We start from the raw sequence: 18,979 nt of genomic DNA, 5'->3' as shown, positions 1-18,979 counted from the left end.
GTATCACCGCGTGCGGAAATGTCCGAATTATAAAAATATATCATTAATTAAACCGCTCGGTCAATGGCGTGCGCGCAAAAAAATTCCAAAGTCCAAAATAGTGCATTTTTGGTCACTTTTTATATCATTTAAAAATGAATAAAAAGTGATCAATAAGTCCTATCAATGCAAAAATGGTACCGTTAAAAACTTCAGATCACGGCGCAAAAAATGAGCGCTCATACCGCCCCATACACGGAAAAATAAAAAAGTTATAGGGGTCAGAAGATGACAATTTTAAACGTATTAATTTTCCTGCATGTAGTTATGATTTTTTCCAGAAGTCCGACAAAATCAAACCTATATAAGTAGGGTATCATTTTAATCATATGGACCTACAGAATAAAGATCAGTTGTCATTTTTACCGAAAAATGTACTACGTAGAAACGGAAGCCCCCAAAATTTACAAAACAGCGTTTTTTTTTTCAATTTTGTCGCACAATTATTTTTTTTCCCGCTTCACCATAGATTTTTGGGCAAAATGACTGACGTCATTACAAAGTAGAATTGGTGGCGCAAAAAATAAGCCATCATATGGATTTTTAGGTGTAAATTTGAAAGAGTTATGATTTTTTAAAGGCAAGGAGCAAAAAACGAAAATGCAAAAACGGAAAAACCTCCGGTCCTTAAGGGGTTAAGGACCAGACCAATTTTATTTTTGCATTTTCGTTTTTTCCTCCTCGCCTTCGAAAAATCATAACTCTCTTATATTTCCATCCACAGACCCATATGAGGGCTTGTTTTTTGCGTCACCAATAGTACTTTGTAATTACATCACTTATTTTACCATAAAATGTACAGCGCAAACCAAACAATATTATTTATGTGGGAAAATTGAAAAGAAAACCGCAATTTAGCAAATTTTGGAAGGTTTTGTTTTCACGCTGTACACTTTCCGGTAAAAAATACATGTTTTCTTCATTCTGTGGGTCAATACGATTAAAATGATATCCATGTTATATGCTTTTCTATAATTGTACCGCATAAAAAAAAAAAAAAATCTTAAACCATTTTAACAAAATTAGTATGTTTGAAATTGCCCTATATTGACCACCTATAACTTAAAAAAAATTTCTGTATATGGGGCGGTATGAGGGATAATTTTTTGTGCCATGATCTGTAGTTTTTATCAGTACCACTTTTGCTTAGGTTTTACTTTTTATAAAAAAAATTTGGAATAAAATGTGACAAAAAAGTTGCAATTTTGGACTTTTTTTTTATTTTTTTAAGTTTACGCCATTCACCGAACTAATGTGTATTAATTATTTTTTTTATGCTTTTTGGCGGAAAAATTGGAAAAACTGACTTTTTTATTGGGGGAGGGGATATTTCAAATTTTGTTTACTTTTTTATTTTACATGTTACTTTTTTTTCCACAGCACTGATCAGTATTATCGGTGATCTTCTGCTCTGGTCTGCTCGATCTAAGACCAGAGCAGAAGATCCCGGGAGACAGCCGGAGCCAGGTGAAGGGACCTCCAGCTGCCATGCTGGATGATCGGATCGCTGCGGACGATCCGATCATCCAAAGTACCGCACTGCTGCAGATGCCATGATCTGTATTGATCACAGCATCTGAGGGGTTAATGGCAGACATCCGTGTGATCGCTGATGTCCGCCATTACCGGCAGGTCCCTGGCTGCTGATAGTAGCCGGGACCTGCCGCGCATGGCGGCGAGTAAATGTACGTCATGGTGCATTAAGTACCATGGCACCTTGACGTACATTTACGTCCATTGTAGTTAAGGGGTTAAATACGATTCAGCAAATTGAGAGAATATATTTTTTTTTTACTGAATTTATTTTATTTTTTTACTTTTGTTTTTAAAATGCAAAAAAAAATTAAGTCAATATCAGGCTGTTCTATTAATCTGAAGGAGGCTTGCAGAAAATCAATGCGATCGCCGCAGAAACAACCCTATTCAGATGAATGTAAACAATTTTTATTTGCCAATATTTCTGCAACAAATCTGCCATGTGTGAACTCACCCATATACGGTTTTTAACTGTATACGGGTTGAAATTTGTACACACGTTTTGATACAGTTTAGTCAGGTTTTGAGGAATCCGTTTATAAAAAACCTGATACGGGAACTGTATTGCAAAAACGTGGTGTGAATGCAGCCTAACTAGTCATCAGGGCGGGTCCCGGTGGCTGCTCTGGGCCCCACCAGTACTAAGTGACATGTCTCCCTATATACAGATAGAGACACCTCACTCAACTACGGTGGGGCGTGAAGCAGGGATCACCGCCTATGACTACTTACCCGGGTCTCAGCGGCTTTTTTAAACTATGATTTCTCTGAAAAGCGAGCATTTCATAATGTGTCTGGATCGCGCTCACTGAACCTCTTTCATGCAATCCCGCGGTTTGGGAAGCATAAAATAGGAAACAGGTTCCATTTAATAATTCTTGGTATCTGCAATGAATATATGGATTTAGAAGGCAACATTCGGGTCTGACCTTTTTAAGTAGCTTCACATTATCCAGCCATGTTGACTTGATTCGAGGAATGAAGGAATACTGAATCTCCTTAAAATATCGACTTAGCAAGTCCGGGCAGACCTTCAGAACATTCACCACCAGCGTGCCCACCAATTCATCCTCAGTGGCCGTTTTCAGCCCAACAAGAAAGCGAAGGAGGACCAGGTTACCCGCCCTAGTCACAAAGAACATTGTCAGCACCATAAAAGAAGAATAAATTATATTAAGGAAAAAAAATAAAATAATAATAATTAAAAAAAAATATATATATATATATATATATATATATATATATATTTTATTAATAATAATAATAATAATAATAGTCACCTCAGAATATAATTATTATTTTTTATCCTACATAGTTAAATCACATGGTATGTACTGTACATTACATTAGTTGTCTTATATATCCCAAGTTACAGCCTGTATTTTACTCCAGAGCTGCATTCATAATTCTGCTGGTTGTAGCAAATCTATTGTCAGACACATAATAACAGCTTAGCTCAGCGTTTCCCAATGAGGGTGTCTCCAGCTGTTGCAAAACTACAACTCCCAGCATGCCCGGACAGCCTTCGGCTGTCCAGGCATGCTGGGAGATGTAGTTTTGCAATAGCTTTATAAACCCTGGTTGGGAAACCGTGTGTTAGCTGATCTCCTTTAATGCAGATCTGATAGACTGTGTCATGTCTATACACGGCCTAAGGGGGTGAAACATCATAATGGGCAGTTCCATCAGCAAAACTGGCACAAGAAGAAGAATATTATAGATGGACACACTTTACAAAAATGTTGGACATTTGCCAATTTGGCAGAAGGCCTTATGTTTCCACACAAGAAGATCATCTGCTAAATTACAAGGCAAGTACTGAGCCCTTAAAGGGTAGCTCCCACCATCCTTTTTTTTATCTAGCCCTGCCTATTGCCCATCTATCCCTAACCCCCTCAATGCCTTTAATTATTTTTTTTTACATATTAAAAATGCATTTTTGTCTGCCTGGTAGTGTGCTCACTTACCAGGCAGACATCCCCAGCAGGCACGACGTCACTGATGCCTGCTGGGGGGGGGGGGGGGGGGGACTTCTGCCCTAAGTTCACCTATACAGTGTACCTCCAGCTGTTCCACCACTACAACTCCCAGTTTGCCCTGACATCTATTGGCTGTCAGGGCATGCTGGGAGTTGTAGTGGGGAAACAACTGGAGGCCCACTGTGGTGCAAACAGTATATGCGATGGCCGCAGATGCCGAACATCCCGCTCCCCTGAACCCCGCCGCGCAACCCGCTCCCCCCACCCGCCCGAAAAAGAATAAAGTGAAGGCAGTCCTAGCGCACCACTGCTTAGCAGCAGCGGCGCATGAAATTTTACCTGTAACCGGGAACTGGGGCAGGCATGCAAGGCCAGGGAGCCTGCGCGCATACTCTCTGTTCAAAGCGCTCGCTCCTGCCTGTCTGATTGACAGGCAAGGAGCGAGCGCAGCCTGAATGAATTAGGACCCCTAGTGGCCGGTTTTCAAATGTAAATTAAACTATTTTAATGACAAAAAAAATTAATGAATGTATATTAGAGATATGTTGTAGTACATAAGTACTACAATATATCAAAAAAAAAGTTTGGTGACCGTGCCCATTTAAATTGGACTGGTGAATGTAAAGTGAGTTTTCATGTATGCAGTGTATACATTGCCGCTCACTACTGTACAGGAGCTGGGAGTCCAGCAATAGACAAGGGTCCTGTTCCTTTATGTACATTCTGAGGTGTGCTACACTATTGGTGAACGGTATACAGTAGTACTGACATGACATAAAGGAAAACAGTCATCCTGTTCACCAACACTAAACTCAATACCCCGGGTTATAGTGCGGGTGAACAGGAGACCGAGGGGTCTCTGGCTAATATACACAACTTCTGTCCGGTGCCCGATCCCTCTGAAGATCCTCTTTTATCTTCACTGAATTGCGCATTGGAGGCGGGCCCGCCAGCTGAATTTGAATATTCACGGTCACTGGTAACGTAAGCATTCAGTAGGCACAAGCGCTCACCTGACCAGCGACCATGAACATTCAAATTCAGCTGGTGCGAAATCCAGCGCGAAATTCAGCAAAGATAGAAGCCGATCTTCAGAGGGACCGGGCACTGGACCCCGCATCTGTCTCCTGTTCACCAGCACTATAACCCGGTGTATTGGGTTTAGTGTGGGTGAACAGGATGACCGTTTTCCTTTAAAGGGGAACTCCAGTGGAAAAAATATATATATTTTTTTAAATCAACTGGTGCCAGAAAGTTGAACAGATTTGTAAATTACTTCTATTTAAAAAATCTTAATCCTTCCAGTACTTATCAGCTGCTGTATACTACAGAGACATTTGTGAAGTTCTTTCCAGTCTGACCACAGTGCTCTCTGCTGACACCTCTGTCCATGTCAGGAACTGTTCAGAGGAGAGGTTTTCTATGGGCATTTGCTTCTAATCTGGACAGTTCCTGACATGGACAGAGGTGTCAGCAGAGAGCACTGTGGTCAGACTGGAAAGAACTGCACAATTTCCTCTGTAGCATACAGAAGCTGATAAGTACTGGATTTTTAAATAGAAGGAATTTACAAATCTGCTTAACTTTCTGGCACCAGTTGATTTGAAAACATTTGTTTTCCACTTGTTTCCACCGGAGTTCTCCTTTAAGTTTATCTACCATGTATGCTAACCAATAACCATTGGTTAGCTTACATGTCAAAAAACTGAGCAATTGCCTAAAACAACCAACCAGCTGCTAGACTCTTACCTTAAAGGGGTATTCGGTAATCTGAAAATTTTATTTTTATATCAAACTGTCACTCCAATAGAACTGCTATAACTTACTAATATAGCGTTATCACAAATTGTACTGGCTTCAGTGTGATTTTGCTTGAAATACCCCCTGACAGGAAGTTATGCAGTCCTCCCATTCTCACTGTGGTGTTGTCTCAGCAGCTCCTCACTCCTCCCTCTCGCCCAAGATGACGTATCACCATCTTAGGAGGTGTGGCTGGATCTGGTCTCTGAGCTCTAGCCCTGCCACCTGAGTGATGGCATCAACTCTATCTAGCCACTGAAGCTACATCACCATCTCCCTGTCATACATACATACACTGCTCAAAAAAATTAAAGGGATAACACATCCTAGATCTGAACAAATGAACTAATCATATGAAATACTTTCGTCTTTACATAGTTGAATGCGCTGACAACAAAATCACACAAAAATTATCAATGGAAATCAAATTTATCAACCCATGGGGGTCTGGATATGGAGTCACACTCAAAATCACAGTGGAAAACCACACTACAGGCTGATCCAACTTTATGTAATGTCCTTAACACAAGTCACAATGAGGTTCAGTAGTGTGTGTGGCCTCCACGTGCCCGTATGACCTCCCTACAACGCCTGGGCATGCTCCTGATGAGGTGGGGGATGGTCTCCTGAGGGATCTCCTCCCAGACCTGGACTAAAGCGTCCGCCAACTCCTGGACAGTCTGTGATGCAACCTGGCATTGGTAGGATGGAGCGAGACATGATGTCCCAGATGTGCTCAATCGGATTAAGGTCTGGGGAACGGCGGGCCAGTCCATAGCATCAATGCCTTCCTCTTGCAGGAACAGCTGACACACTCCAGCCACATGAGGTCTAGCATTGTCTTGCATTAGGAGGAACCCAGGGCCAACCGCACCAGCATATGGTGTCACAAGGGGTCTGAGGATCTCATCTCGGTACCTAATGACAGTCAGGCTACCTCTGGCAAGTACATGGAGGGCTGTGCGGCCCCCCAAAGAAATGCCCCCCCACACCATTACTGACCCACCGCCAAACCGGTCATGCTGGAGGATGTTGCAGGCAGAAGAATGTTCTTCACGGCGTCTCCAGACTGTCACATGTGCTCAGTGTGAACCTGCTTTCATCTGTGAAGAGCACAGGGCACCAGTGGCGAATTTGCCAATCTTGGTTCTGCCAAACGTCCTGCACAGTGTTGGGCTGTAAGCACAACCCCCACCCGTGGATGTCGGGCCCTCATACCACCCTCATGGAGTCTGTTTCTGACCGTGTGGACACATGCACATTTGTGGCCTGCTGAAGGTCATTTTGCAGGGCTCTGGCAGTGCTCCTCCTACTCCTTCTTGCACTAAGGTGGAGGTAGTGGTCCTGCTGCTGGATTGTTGCCCTCCTACGGCCTCCTCCACGTCTCCTGAGATACTGGCCTGTCTCCTGGTAGCACCTCCATGCTCTGGACACTACACTGACAGACACAGAAAACCTTGCCAATGCTCGCATTGATGTGCCATCCTGGATGAGCTGCACTACCTGAGCCGCTTGTGTGGGTTGTAGACTTCGTCTCATGCTACCATTAGAGTGAAAGCACCGCCAGCATTCAAAAGTGACCAAAATATCAGCCAGGAAGCATAGGAACTGAGAAGTGGTCTGTGGTCACCACCAGCAGAACCATTACTTTATTGGGCGTGTCTTGCTAATTGCCTATAATTTCCACCTGTTGTCTGTTCCATTTGCACAACAGCATGTGAAAATGATTGTCAATCAGTGTTGCTTCCTGAGTGGACAGTGTGATTTCACAGAAGAGTGATTGAATTGGAGTTACATTGTGTTGTTTAAGTCTTCCCTTTATTTTTTTGAGCAGTGTATATATCTTTATTGGGACAATTAGGAAGGACAAGGCGTGGTTACAGCATGCTGCCTTGTGCTGAACAATGCCTCAGGCAGAGGAGCAGACAGGGAATTAATAAAGCAGGTGCTGTGATCCTTCTGAACTGGCAGGGTTGCTGAGGGAGGGGAGTAGGCAGGGTAGGAGGGTAAGAAATGCATTCTGGGAATTGTAGTGCTGAGCAACTGCTCAACCAGGAAGTACAGGACTAAGACCCCGAAACAAATGGATAAGACAATGTCACCTTGCAGCTGTCCCAAGACTGGGGTCGTAGAAGTTAATACCGTGCTTCAAGGAGCAGCAGAGATCCATGAGGAAGTTGTGCACCAGCTCTCTTATCATGTGTTTTCCGGCTTCTTTTGGATCTCTTGATTCCTGGAAGTGATCAGGATTAATATTACTATCAGCAATGGAAGAAGAAATAAGGCTGTGGTCACACAACATTTGCACAGTGTTTGCAATAAATGCCTAGGGGCACATTCCCAACAAGCATACCGAATTTATGTAGTCAAACATACGCCAAACTGATAAACTGTACTTTATGTGCAATAGTGTGTCAGACCTGTTATGGACTCAATGTGCTGCTCTCCAATTTTCTTTTGTATATGTATATCTGTGTATGTATATATATTTTTTTAAGTCAAGGGTAGAGATATGCATAGTTGTATACGTCTGAGGTGTAGGCCCGGAGGCACACATATGGCGAGGCAAACCTATATTAGGAAAATGCTAAAAAGACAATTTAACCATGTAATGTCCCATTGCAAAAATGACTCTCCGCAGTGACAATACCTTGACATCCTTTGTGCTCACATCCACAATGCCGTTCCAGCGGTAAAGGGAGGCAATGTGATGCAGAATGACGGGAGTAAAAAAGCGCACTTTCTGAGTCTTCGTGATTGCTTTATTGTGGATAATCTACAAGGCAAAAAATATATAAATTATTTTTAAACTTGTATTCACGTATATTTCCAGTTCAGTGCTGAAGCATAGCTGAGTGGGGGGGGGGGGGGGGAAATCGGGGTGTCAGACCCACGCAGATCAAACTTTGAGGTCCTACCTTAAAGGGGTACTCCGCCGCAAACATCTTATCCCCTATCGAAAGGATAGGGGATAAGATGTTAGATCGCGGGGGTCCTGCCGCTGAGGATCTCCACTGCAGCACCCCTGTCATTCAGTGCACGAAGCAAACTCCACTCCGTGCGCAATGACTGGCGATAAAGCCACCACGCCCCCTCCATTCACTTCTACAGGAGGAGGCATGACAGCTAAGTCATAGTCGTCACGCCCTCTCCCATTGACATGAATGGAGGGTGCGTGACGTCATGAATGTGGAAGCTTCAAGCTTCCACTTTCCTGATGACAACGACACTGTCGACACAGAGAACATAGGGGGTCTCCAGTGGCGGGACCCCCGCGATCTAACATCTTGTTATGTTTGCGGCGGAGTACCCCTTTAAAGCTGGCTATAACCATTAAATTAAGGCTGGCTAACCCCGCCAATATCAACCGACCATCCAATATGCATGGGACATCCAGACATCAGATGGCAGATGTCAGGGAAGAGAAGGGTCAGGAAGGTTGGATTTTAACATGCCCAACTTTTAGTTCTCAGCAGCACTTTCTCCCTTTCCCTTACTCTAAATACTTGCACACTCAGCTGAGCCCAGGTTTCATGTCTATGTAGGAATTAATTGCTGTCAGCCAGGCATGCATACTTATGTAAGGATGAGGAGAGATAGATGACAGACAAGCATGCTTGTATACGTAGGGATTGGCATTCATAGCTTTCAGCCAAGAGTGCATGTGTATGTCGGGACCAGGAGACATAGTCAGGTAAACAAAGCTTCCACCCACATTTTCCAGATCACTAAATGACAAAGCAAATCCATCTAGTAAGACAGCAACATGGATCCTTGTAATGTAACACACATTTTATAACTCTGAAGCATCATCCCATTACTTCTATCATATTTGTATACATCCTAATTAGTGACAAGGGAGCTTTATAAATTAGGCACTGTGGAAGAATTGTCAAAAATACCTATACAGTGACCCCCCCGACCTACGATGGCCCCGACATACAATCATTTCAACATACGATGGCCTCTCAGAGGCCATTGCATGTTGAAGGCAGCATCAACATACGATGCTTTGGTATGTCGGGGCCATCGCATAAACGGCTATCCGGCAGCACTGACTGCTTCAGCTGCCCCCGGATAGCCGTTTACGGTGCCCCGTGTGGTCCGCTGACGATCACTTACCTGTCCTCGGGGCTCCGGCGTGTCCTCTTCGGGATCCCCTGCATCGTCAGCGCTCTCCATCGTCGTCATCACATCGCTGCGCACACCATCCCGTCATCCAATAGGAGCGGCGTGCGTAGCAACGTGATGGCGGCAACGGAGAGCGAGGATGCCGGGGAAGCAGAGGCCTTGCCGGATCGTCAGGGATCAAACAACAACCTTGGGGATATATGTCCCCTCAGGGAAACCCTGAATAGAGACCCTCTATGGTCTAAAACTTAACTTTTAATCAATTTCAAAATAATAATTTTTGTGCTCAAAATTACCACTAGGTGGCAGTGTATGCTTTAAAATTACAGTCCCTATATGTAGTAATTTTTATCGCATTCTATGCGGGGATGTATCCGATCACGGGGCTCTGTTTGCAGCACTCTGCTCTGATACCGTCTACAGACAGTGTCACAGCGCTCCGTGATCCATCCACATTATGAGTACGGGGACTGAGCTAAAAACTTCCTCCTCTGTCTCAACGTTTCGCTAGTTGGGTCTAGCTTTTTCAAGAGTATGAGGTTCGTCAGGGACACCCTGGGGACGCGACAAAAGCGATGGAAGGCGACATCCACCGCAGCGGTGACGGACCGGAGCGGCGGGGACACGTGAGCATAACCTCCAATACCAGTGGTCTTCAACCTGCGGACCTCCAGATGTTGCAAAACTACAACTTCCAGCATGCCCGGACAGCCATTGGCTGTCCGGGCATTCTGGGTGTTGTAGTTTTGCAACATCTGGAGGCCCGCAGGTTGTAGTCCAGTGTCCTATACTTTCCATTGCATGGATCCCTCAACATACGATGGTTTCAACAAACGATGGTCCATTTGGAACGGATTACCATCATATGTTGAGGGACCACTGTACATATCTATAAATCAAACACAAAATAAAACCACGTTCTAGGATGTCATTGGCATCACCTTGGTTTGCAGCAGAGAAAGCAGAAGGTTTATGGTGGATATTCTGTCTTCCTTTATTCCAGTGTTGAAGATCTCTCCAAGAAAATCTAATAATAATAATAATAATAACAAACCGTACAAATATTATAAGACAATCTGCATTATTATTGCCTCCAATTTTCCCATGTAACAAACAGAATAAGCAAATCTCATATGTAGCAGTGACATCTACAGGTCATTGTTATGTACTACACCAGTTGTTTGATCTGGAAAAGGCTGCTGTAGATGACAACTCATGTTGTACCATCACACAATCTGCACATAGAATTTCTATATTCACATACCTTTAAGCTCCAGAACCTGAACAATTGTATTGTTATCTCCAGAAATCAAGAAGGAGAGTGCAAACTGGATATAAGCCATTCGGACGTCTGGTCTACCCTGTGAGGAGAGGAAAAGATAGCAAAGCTATGAATATAGGCTGAAATATTTTTGTGGCTCAGTTATGAATAGGCATGATGGGATCCTTTTAGGAAATTTTAAAGCTGATTATTTTTTTTCCCACTATATTCTTTATAGATATCAATACAGATCAGTATATCTATTTAATAGGAGAATTAAAGTGTAAAACAAAAAACACAAAACACATGGTTACAGGTTACAGAGACCACCCTGTCCATGATTTAATTACTACGTTTTGGCCGGAATATCCCTTTTAGCTTCCCAGTTCACAAATGTCATTTGTTTGTTACCTAAATACATCAACAGCTACACAAGTCTCTCTGGTTGTTTGCTACAATGTATCAGTCTGTTCAGCTCACAGAGCATTGTCTAGATCACATACATTTGTATCCACTTCTCAGCTGACTAGATATTAGGGATCGACCGATTATCGGTTTGGCCGATATTCACGATTTTGGACATAATCGGTATCAGCAATTACCTTGCCGATAATGCCCCGCCTCCCGCCCCGGCCAGAGACGACCATCGCCGCCGCTGCCCCATTGCCTCCCCATCCTCTGGCCACATACCGCCGCCACCCCATCGCCTCCCACCCCATCCTCTGGCCACATACCGCCGCCACCCCCATCGCCTCCCCCCATCCCCGGTGTTCTAATTACCTGTTCCCGGGGTCCGCGATACTCCTGGCTCCGTCAGCATCCTGCGCTGCGCAATGACGAGTGACGTCCCCAACGCGACATCACCGTCAGTGCGCACAGTGACAGCGCAGGACGCCGACGGAGCCAGAAGTATCGCGGACCCCGGGAACAGGTAATTATAACATTGGGGATGGGGGGAGGCGATGGGGCGGCGGCGGTATGTGGGCAGAGGATTGGGGGGAAGCAATGGGGCAGCGGCGGTATGTGGGCAGAGGATTGGGGGGAAGCAATGGGGCAGCGGCGGTATGTGGGCAGAGGATTGGGGGGAAGCAATGGGGCAGCGGCGGTATGTGGGCAGAGGATTGGGGGGAGGCAATGGGGCAGCGGCGGTATGTGGGCAGATGATTGGGGGGAAGCAATGGGGCAGCGGCGGTATGTGGGCAGAGGATTGGGGGGAGGCAATGGGGCAGCGGCGGTATGTGGCCAGAGGATTGGGGGGAGGCAATGGGGCAGCTGTGGTGGTTAGACTCCGGACCCCAGGACAGGCAGGGGGGAGAAGCGAGCGGCAGCGGTCTCTGTCCCGCCACTGCAGTTCGTTCATTTAAAACGCCCGCTTTAAATCACTGATCTGCAACGGCTTCTGCCCCGCCCAGGGGGGTTGAAATAGCCGATAACTTATACCGGAATATCGGTATGTTATTGGCTATCGGCCTGAAAGGTGACAGATTATCTGTATCGGCCCTAAAAAAATTGATATCGGTCGATCCCAACTAGATATGTAAACAAGAGTGCGCTCATTTACTGACAACAAATGTGAGGGACTGAAAGAGTAAATTAGAATGTTATCTGAGTATACGGCCCTTTAAAGGGGTATTCCGGCTTTATACATCTTATTCCCTATCCAAAGGACATAAGATGTATGATCGCAGGCGCTGCCTCCGAGACAAGGACATAATGTCACGGCCATGCCCCCTAGTGACATCACACCACGCCCCCTCCATTCATGTCTATGGGAGGGGGCGTGACTACCGCCACGCCCCCTCCCATAGACATGAATGGAGAGGCGTGGTGTGATGTCACTAGGGGGCGTGGCATGATGTCCCCGTCTCGGAGGCCGCGCCCTGAACAGAATTCCGGGGGCTGCACCGAGATCCCCAGTGGCGGGACCCCCCGCGATCATACATCTTATTCCCTATCCTTTGGATAGGAGATATGATGTATAAAGCCTAAATACCCCTTTAAGATCCTGCACGGGAGAATCTTACCTGTTTATCTCTCTTTTTTAATAATCCCGGTAAAAACTTGTTAGTAAAATCAAAATGGCTGAAGACGTCCCTGGCACAGTCCGGGCCTTGTGTGACCATTGCAGACAGCAGATTGAGGCCAATGCGGGACATCCTGAACAGGTCAGAGAAGAGGGAATGAGGAAAGAATACATCACGTTCTATGTACACACTGAAAATATAATACATGTAAAAGGACAAATATACAAAAGTTGCTTTACCTGTGGGTTGTTGAGTAGACAGATGCATAGACCAACTTCATGTGTGAATTTAACAAATTCTTCACTATGTTGACCCCAGCGACACCCAGATGAGCCAAGTCACCAGCTGTCCGCAGCAGAATGGCTTCCAGGGCTTGGAAAATTATCATCATCTAAAAAATACAGGGGGAACAGAAATAAAGTTACAGTGATCCCTCAACTTACAATATTCTCAGCATATAATGGTCTTTTCTGGACCATTGTAACTTGAAACCAGACTCAACATACAATGTACAGACAGTCCAGATCTGTGAAACGTGTCAATGGCTGGAAAATCTGACCAATCAGAATGGGCATTCACTGGTAAAAACCCTGTATTACGGAAGCGTATGCACTGACTGGCTCTCTAGTAGCGCCCCCCACAGTACAGGGCGGGTACTACATGTTCTGTACTACTCTATACCTGCACCTTTGGACACGAGGTGAGGGCGGCTCCATTACTTTTTTAGGACACTGTACTGTTCGGACCCTGAAGAAGCTCCTGTCCTCTACATAGACATTGATTTACAGCTCCCAGCAGATCTTTATTACTTTTATATGTAAGAACTTGCTTTATCTGAATGAATTATCTAACTTCTTTTTCTTTAATCCTCACTTTTTCCTATTTTTGGGTGACATTTTGGTGGCTTCAGAACCAATTACCAGGTTTCCATAGAGTTATGGTCTCAACATACAAGGGTTTCAACATACAATGGTCATCCTGGAACCGATTAAGATTGTAACTTGAGGGATCACTGTATTTTGAAGTTCATAGAAACCTAAACAGTGGGTAAAGTAAAATAATGAGGGGGGGGGGGGGGGGGCAAAATAAATCTTTAATTCTTTTGTTCAAAAGCTGCCATATTTCTATCCTAGGTGGACTTCAAAGGGAACCTGTCAGCGGAGGAACCTGGGTGTATATAAGTCCACAGCTATATAGGGCCAATCATCAGGATTCCAGGCCAGTCCTATCTAGTGCAGAGAGATAAACACATGTCATGTGATATAAGTCACTATACTAGATAAAATGGACAAGGGCCAGAGGACATCACACAGGGGAGTCCCCCATTCAAAGATAAAGAGACCAAAAGCGCATGAATCCCATTTGGGGTGGAAGTGATTATGAAGCTCCTAATAGAAACTGCCTCCCCATCCCTGTGATGTTGTAGACAGACCGTACTATGTCCTCCTTTTTTCATGTAAATTACATAGAAATATATTGTATGCCTCCTTGTCTGAACTTGTAAATAATTTAGGCACAGACAGTACTGTTTCCTTCTCTTTTCCTGTAAATAATGTAGAAATATATTGTATGTCTTCTTGCCTAAACCTATAAAGTCCTAAATATATGGCTCCAGTTAAAAATAAAAGTCGTAATCGGAAGGGGTTAACAGCAAAAGAACAAATATATACCTACAATACGCCAAAGGCGTAACACAATGTAGCCCAAAACACAATGAGATACAAAAATCAGTATATGAAAATAGAGAAAGCCTTCCTATTGGCGAAACGCATCAGAAGTCTGTAGCAGGAACGGGGAGAGTCCTGTATATGTGTGGACTATACTTCTGCTGCTATTTGTTGTCCCACTTGTTTGTCACAGTTTACACTGTATGGAGGAGATTTATCAAAACCTGTGCAGATGAAAAGTTACCCAGTTGCCAATAGCAACCAATCAGCTTGCTTCTTTCTTTTTTTAAAGAGGCCTCTGAAAAATGAAAGAAGAGATCTGATTGGTTGCTATGGGCAACTGGGCCACTATCCCTCTGCACAGTTTTTGATAAATCTCCCCCTATGTCTTCCATGTTCTAGCACTTGCTTCTTTGTATGTATGATTATCAGGGAGTGCAGTGAGATAATACAATGTATAAGCTAACGTGTGGTGAGGGGCAGGGAGAGCACAGAGCAGGGGGGAGGGGGAGGTGACTGGCTGTTATAGGAGATGCATGTGCAGGCTTGTAGCTCACAGGCTGGGAGTCCGGAGCTGAGAGCACTGAACTTCCTGTGGAAGGACCAGAGCCCTTTCAGCATTAGTCCTAAAAGCTGTACACTTACTATGAAAAGCATAGGAAGCTGCCTGCGGACCAGGCATAGAAGAGAGACCTCTAGTGGCCAAAAGTATAAAATAAAAAAACTGGTATAAAAATATTAATATTTTTTAATGAAGATATATTACAATATGTCTTCATTAAATGGGCACTGTCACCAACTTTATTTTTTGATATGTTGTAGTACTTATGTACTACAACATATCTCTAATATACTTTTATTTTATTTATTTTTTCATTAAAAAGGTTTAATTTACATTTAAAAACCGGCTACTGAAAAAGGACTGATTTTGGATTGACAATCAGTCCTTTTTCAGTTAGGCTGCACTCGCTCCCTGCCTGTCAATCAGACAGGCGGGAGCGAGCGCATTGGCTCCCCGGCCACTGGCTGGGAGGCCACTCCTCCCGCACATCGCCGCCTCGTTGCCGCCGCTGTCCCTGCACGCCCGCTGCCGGACTCTGCAGTAACTGCAAGTGTAATGAGGGAACAGGCTAGTGCCGTAGCAGGGGGGGGGGCTAGCAAAAAAAAGAAAAAATAGGATGGTGGGAGCTACCCTTTAATGATAATGAACAACATATTAAAAGTTTTTGTTGATGACAGGTACTCTAAGATTTTTAAATAGAAGTAATTTACAAATCTGTTTCACTTTCTGGCACCAGTTGATTTAAAAAAATAATGTTTTCCAGAGGAGTACCCCTTTAACTATATTTTTTTTAAATGGAAGAAGCCTGCCAGTCCTTAGCGTCAGAGATGTGTATTATTTTGTTTTTTACCTTCACAGTATATTTCCGTAACAATATCATTGCGCACAAATTTGCTGCCTTATATCGTGTGTATAAAATGTCATTTTACCAGCTAAAGAAAACCCTAAACTTGTTCTCACCAGCACCTACAAAAAACAACGCAGTATTTTGGTTGTAAGCAGATGACGTCCTGACACACCACACTCACCTCACTTTCAGGACGTTTCTCGCCATCCAGAAGTTTTAGGATTTCTATGCACTCCACAGATATTTTAATATAGCCCTCCACCACATCGTACAGAGCAGGATTTGGCAATTTTCTTGATAAATTTAGAAATTTTTGCAAACCTTGGGGGAAAAAAAATAAACACATCAAAATAACTACAAATACAATGGAAACCCAATACAGATATATTTTAAAGGGATATTTCCAAATCAGGAAATAATGACCAGGAAAAGCATTTTTATCGAATAACAGCTATCAAAGATCTTGAATAATGTGAAGTTGATACAGAAAGTTCACTGCAAAGGTGCATTAAAAAGCTTTCGGCTGTCTGGGCATGCAGGGAGTTGTAGTTTTGCATCAGCTGTTGGCACTCTAGTTAAAGGACATCTGTACTGCATGAATTTTACATATTGCTGTGCCCGGGCTGTAAAAGTAAACAAAATAAACCTTAACTCACCTTCCTACGTTCCCCCGGTACCAGCCTCACAGTCCTCTTGCTGCTTCCTGGGGACGGTAATGTCACAGAGCCATCAGCGTATCACCGGCCGCAGCAATGTCCCGCCTCGGCCGGTGATAGGCTTGAGCGCACTGTCATGTAGGGAGTTCTGGCCAGCTCCTTACATGACAGTGAGGTCAGCCTATCACCGGCCGAGGCGGGACATTGCTGCGGCCGGTGATACGCTGACGGCTCTGTGAAGTTCCCGTCCCCAGGAAGCAGCAAGAGAACCGTGAGGCCGGAACCGTAGCAACGTAGGAAGGTAAGTTAAAGGGGTACTCTGCCCCTAGACACCTTATCCAAAGGATAGGGGATAAGATGTCAGATCGCCGGGGTCCCGCTGCTGGGGACCCCCGGGATCTCGGCTGCGGCACCCCGCTATCATTACTGCAGAGAGCAGACTCACTCTGTGCGTAATGACGGGCAATACAGGAGCCTGAGCATCGTTACGCCATCATGCCCCCTCCCATAGACTTGCATTAAAGGGGGCGGGCCGTGACATCACGAGTGGGCAGAGCCGTGATGTCACGATGCTCCGGCCCCTGTATCGCTGGTCATTACGCACGGAGCGAGTCTGCTCTGTGCAGTAATTACAGTGGGGTGCTGCAGCAGAGATCCCGGGGGTCCCCAGCAGCGGGACACCGGCGATCTGACATCTTATCCCCTATCCTTAGGATAAGGGATAAGATGTCTAGGGGCGGAGTACCCCTTTAAAGTTTATTTGTTTACTTTTGCAGCCCGGGCACAGGAATATGTAAAATACATGCAGTACAGATGTCCTTTAAAGAACACTGTTTTAATCATAGTCCTTGCAAGGAGAAACAGTTCAGAAATTGAGCAAAGAACAGCTACAGGGAAGACAAATTCACTGCAGCTGCAACACTTTCTACAGTAGCCTGTATGGGCATGCTGGGAGTTGTAGTTTTGCAACAGCCAGAGGCACAATGGTTGGGAAACGCTGTCTAGTGGTAACAGCATGTCGGATATGAAGATACTACCTAATAATCATCTCATGCATTGCTGCGGGAGAGCTGGGTGACTGCAGATGTATAGCTTCAGCCTGTTCAGTCAGACAGCTACATATAGATGTGTCACTGTATATTGCAGCAGGTTTGTTATACAGGACATGCAGAAGCTGGATAACACCTGTGACGGCAGTACTGGCAGCCATCTTTGCTGTCACCCAGCTTTCCCAGGATCAGATATAAACCTCAGCTGACTGTAGCAGGTCACATGACTGTTCCCATGACCATTTCCTGCTCCGTATACAGAATATACACCATGACTGTACCCTGCACTGTGTGTGCTGATCCCCCACCTGTCAAGGCACTCTGGGGGTCCCTCAGTAAGGATTTCAGGAGGGTCCCCGTGAACTCCACCTCCGGAGACTTCGACTTCTTGGCCTCGGGCCCCGGCGTCCCCTCCTCGGCTCCCGAGCTCTTCCTCTTCTTTCCCTTCTTCCCCATGATCGGCTGCCTGCACTCTGCCCACTGTCAGGAGCAGCAAAACACGTGGGACCCACACACAGGAAGCAGTCCGCGCAGAACATGCTCCCCCCGGAAACAATATCTGGTCTGAATAGGTTCCGACCAAAGTATTAGTGATACGTACTGTCTAGGCCAGTGTTTTCCAAATAGGGTGCCTCCAGCTGTTGCTAAACTACAACTCCCAGCATGCCCGGACAGCCTCTGGCTGTCCGGGCATGCTGGGAGTTGTAGTTTTGCAACAGCTGGAGGCACCCTATTTGGAAAACACTGGTCTAGGCTTAAGCTGCCCACTGCTAGATTATTAACCAGCATATTATTCTGACAGCTCAGTAGAATTTAGGAAATGAATTGGTTAAAAACAAAAAAATAAATGTGTGCTAAGGACTTTTCCTGTACACAGATTCTGCAGTACCAGTCATCACCATCGGGTGGCAGTGACGTTCTAGTCAGTCTGTACACAGGAGAGGAGGCGAATATAAAAGCTGTCCTTGTTGCCCATAGCAACCAATTACAGCCTCCGGTAGGTTGTTATGGGCAACAAAGACAGTTTTACTATTATAAAGTTTTTAATTATCATTATTACTTCCTATAACCTGTTTGATTGCTTGTTAGGCTGGGTTCACACTACGTTTTTCAAGTACGTTTCCCGTATACGTTTTTCAAGTACGTTTCCCGTATACGTTTTCATTATTGACAACGTATGGAACTGTATTGAAAACCGTATACATAGACAAATAATTAAAAACCGTATGCACCAGGATGCATCCGGTTGCGTACGGTTTGCTTGCAATACGGTTTTCTCCCTTAGGCTGGGTTCACACTACGTTTTTCAACTACGGTTCCCGCATACGGTTTCTATCAAAAACCGTATGGGGGAAAAAACGGATGGAACAGTATGGGAAAAAGTAAACCGTATGGGTTTTTAAACAGTATACTGTTTTTAAAAGTGCA

General features: G+C 44.8%; 1 protein-coding gene across 1 annotated transcript in view; it reads right to left on the bottom strand.

Annotated features, from left to right (window-relative positions):
• Nucleotides 1–18,137, bottom strand: part of URB1 (URB1 ribosome biogenesis homolog) — a 112,027-nt gene extending 93,890 nt beyond the window's left edge. Inside the window, exons 1-9 of the mRNA XM_056559494.1 lie at nucleotides 17,860–18,137; nucleotides 16,028–16,167; nucleotides 13,010–13,161; nucleotides 12,771–12,903; nucleotides 10,750–10,846; nucleotides 10,427–10,512; nucleotides 8,005–8,130; nucleotides 7,457–7,587; nucleotides 2,505–2,700 (exon numbers count right to left, since the gene is read on the bottom strand). Coding sequence (XP_056415469.1) covers nucleotides 2,505–2,700; nucleotides 7,457–7,587; nucleotides 8,005–8,130; nucleotides 10,427–10,512; nucleotides 10,750–10,846; nucleotides 12,771–12,903; nucleotides 13,010–13,161; nucleotides 16,028–16,167; nucleotides 17,860–18,007 — 1,209 coding nt within the window. The 5' untranslated portion in view covers nucleotides 18,008–18,137. The remainder of the gene's footprint in view (nucleotides 1–2,504; nucleotides 2,701–7,456; nucleotides 7,588–8,004; nucleotides 8,131–10,426; nucleotides 10,513–10,749; nucleotides 10,847–12,770; nucleotides 12,904–13,009; nucleotides 13,162–16,027; nucleotides 16,168–17,859) is intronic.
• Between the last annotated feature and the right edge of the window lie 842 nt (nucleotides 18,138–18,979).

This window comes from Hyla sarda, chromosome 2 (genome assembly GCF_029499605.1).
Source record: "Hyla sarda isolate aHylSar1 chromosome 2, aHylSar1.hap1, whole genome shotgun sequence".
NCBI lineage: Eukaryota > Metazoa > Chordata > Amphibia > Anura > Hylidae > Hyla > Hyla sarda.
The sequence above is the reverse complement of the archived record's forward strand: the minus strand, read 5'-3'. Positions and strand labels throughout refer to the sequence as shown.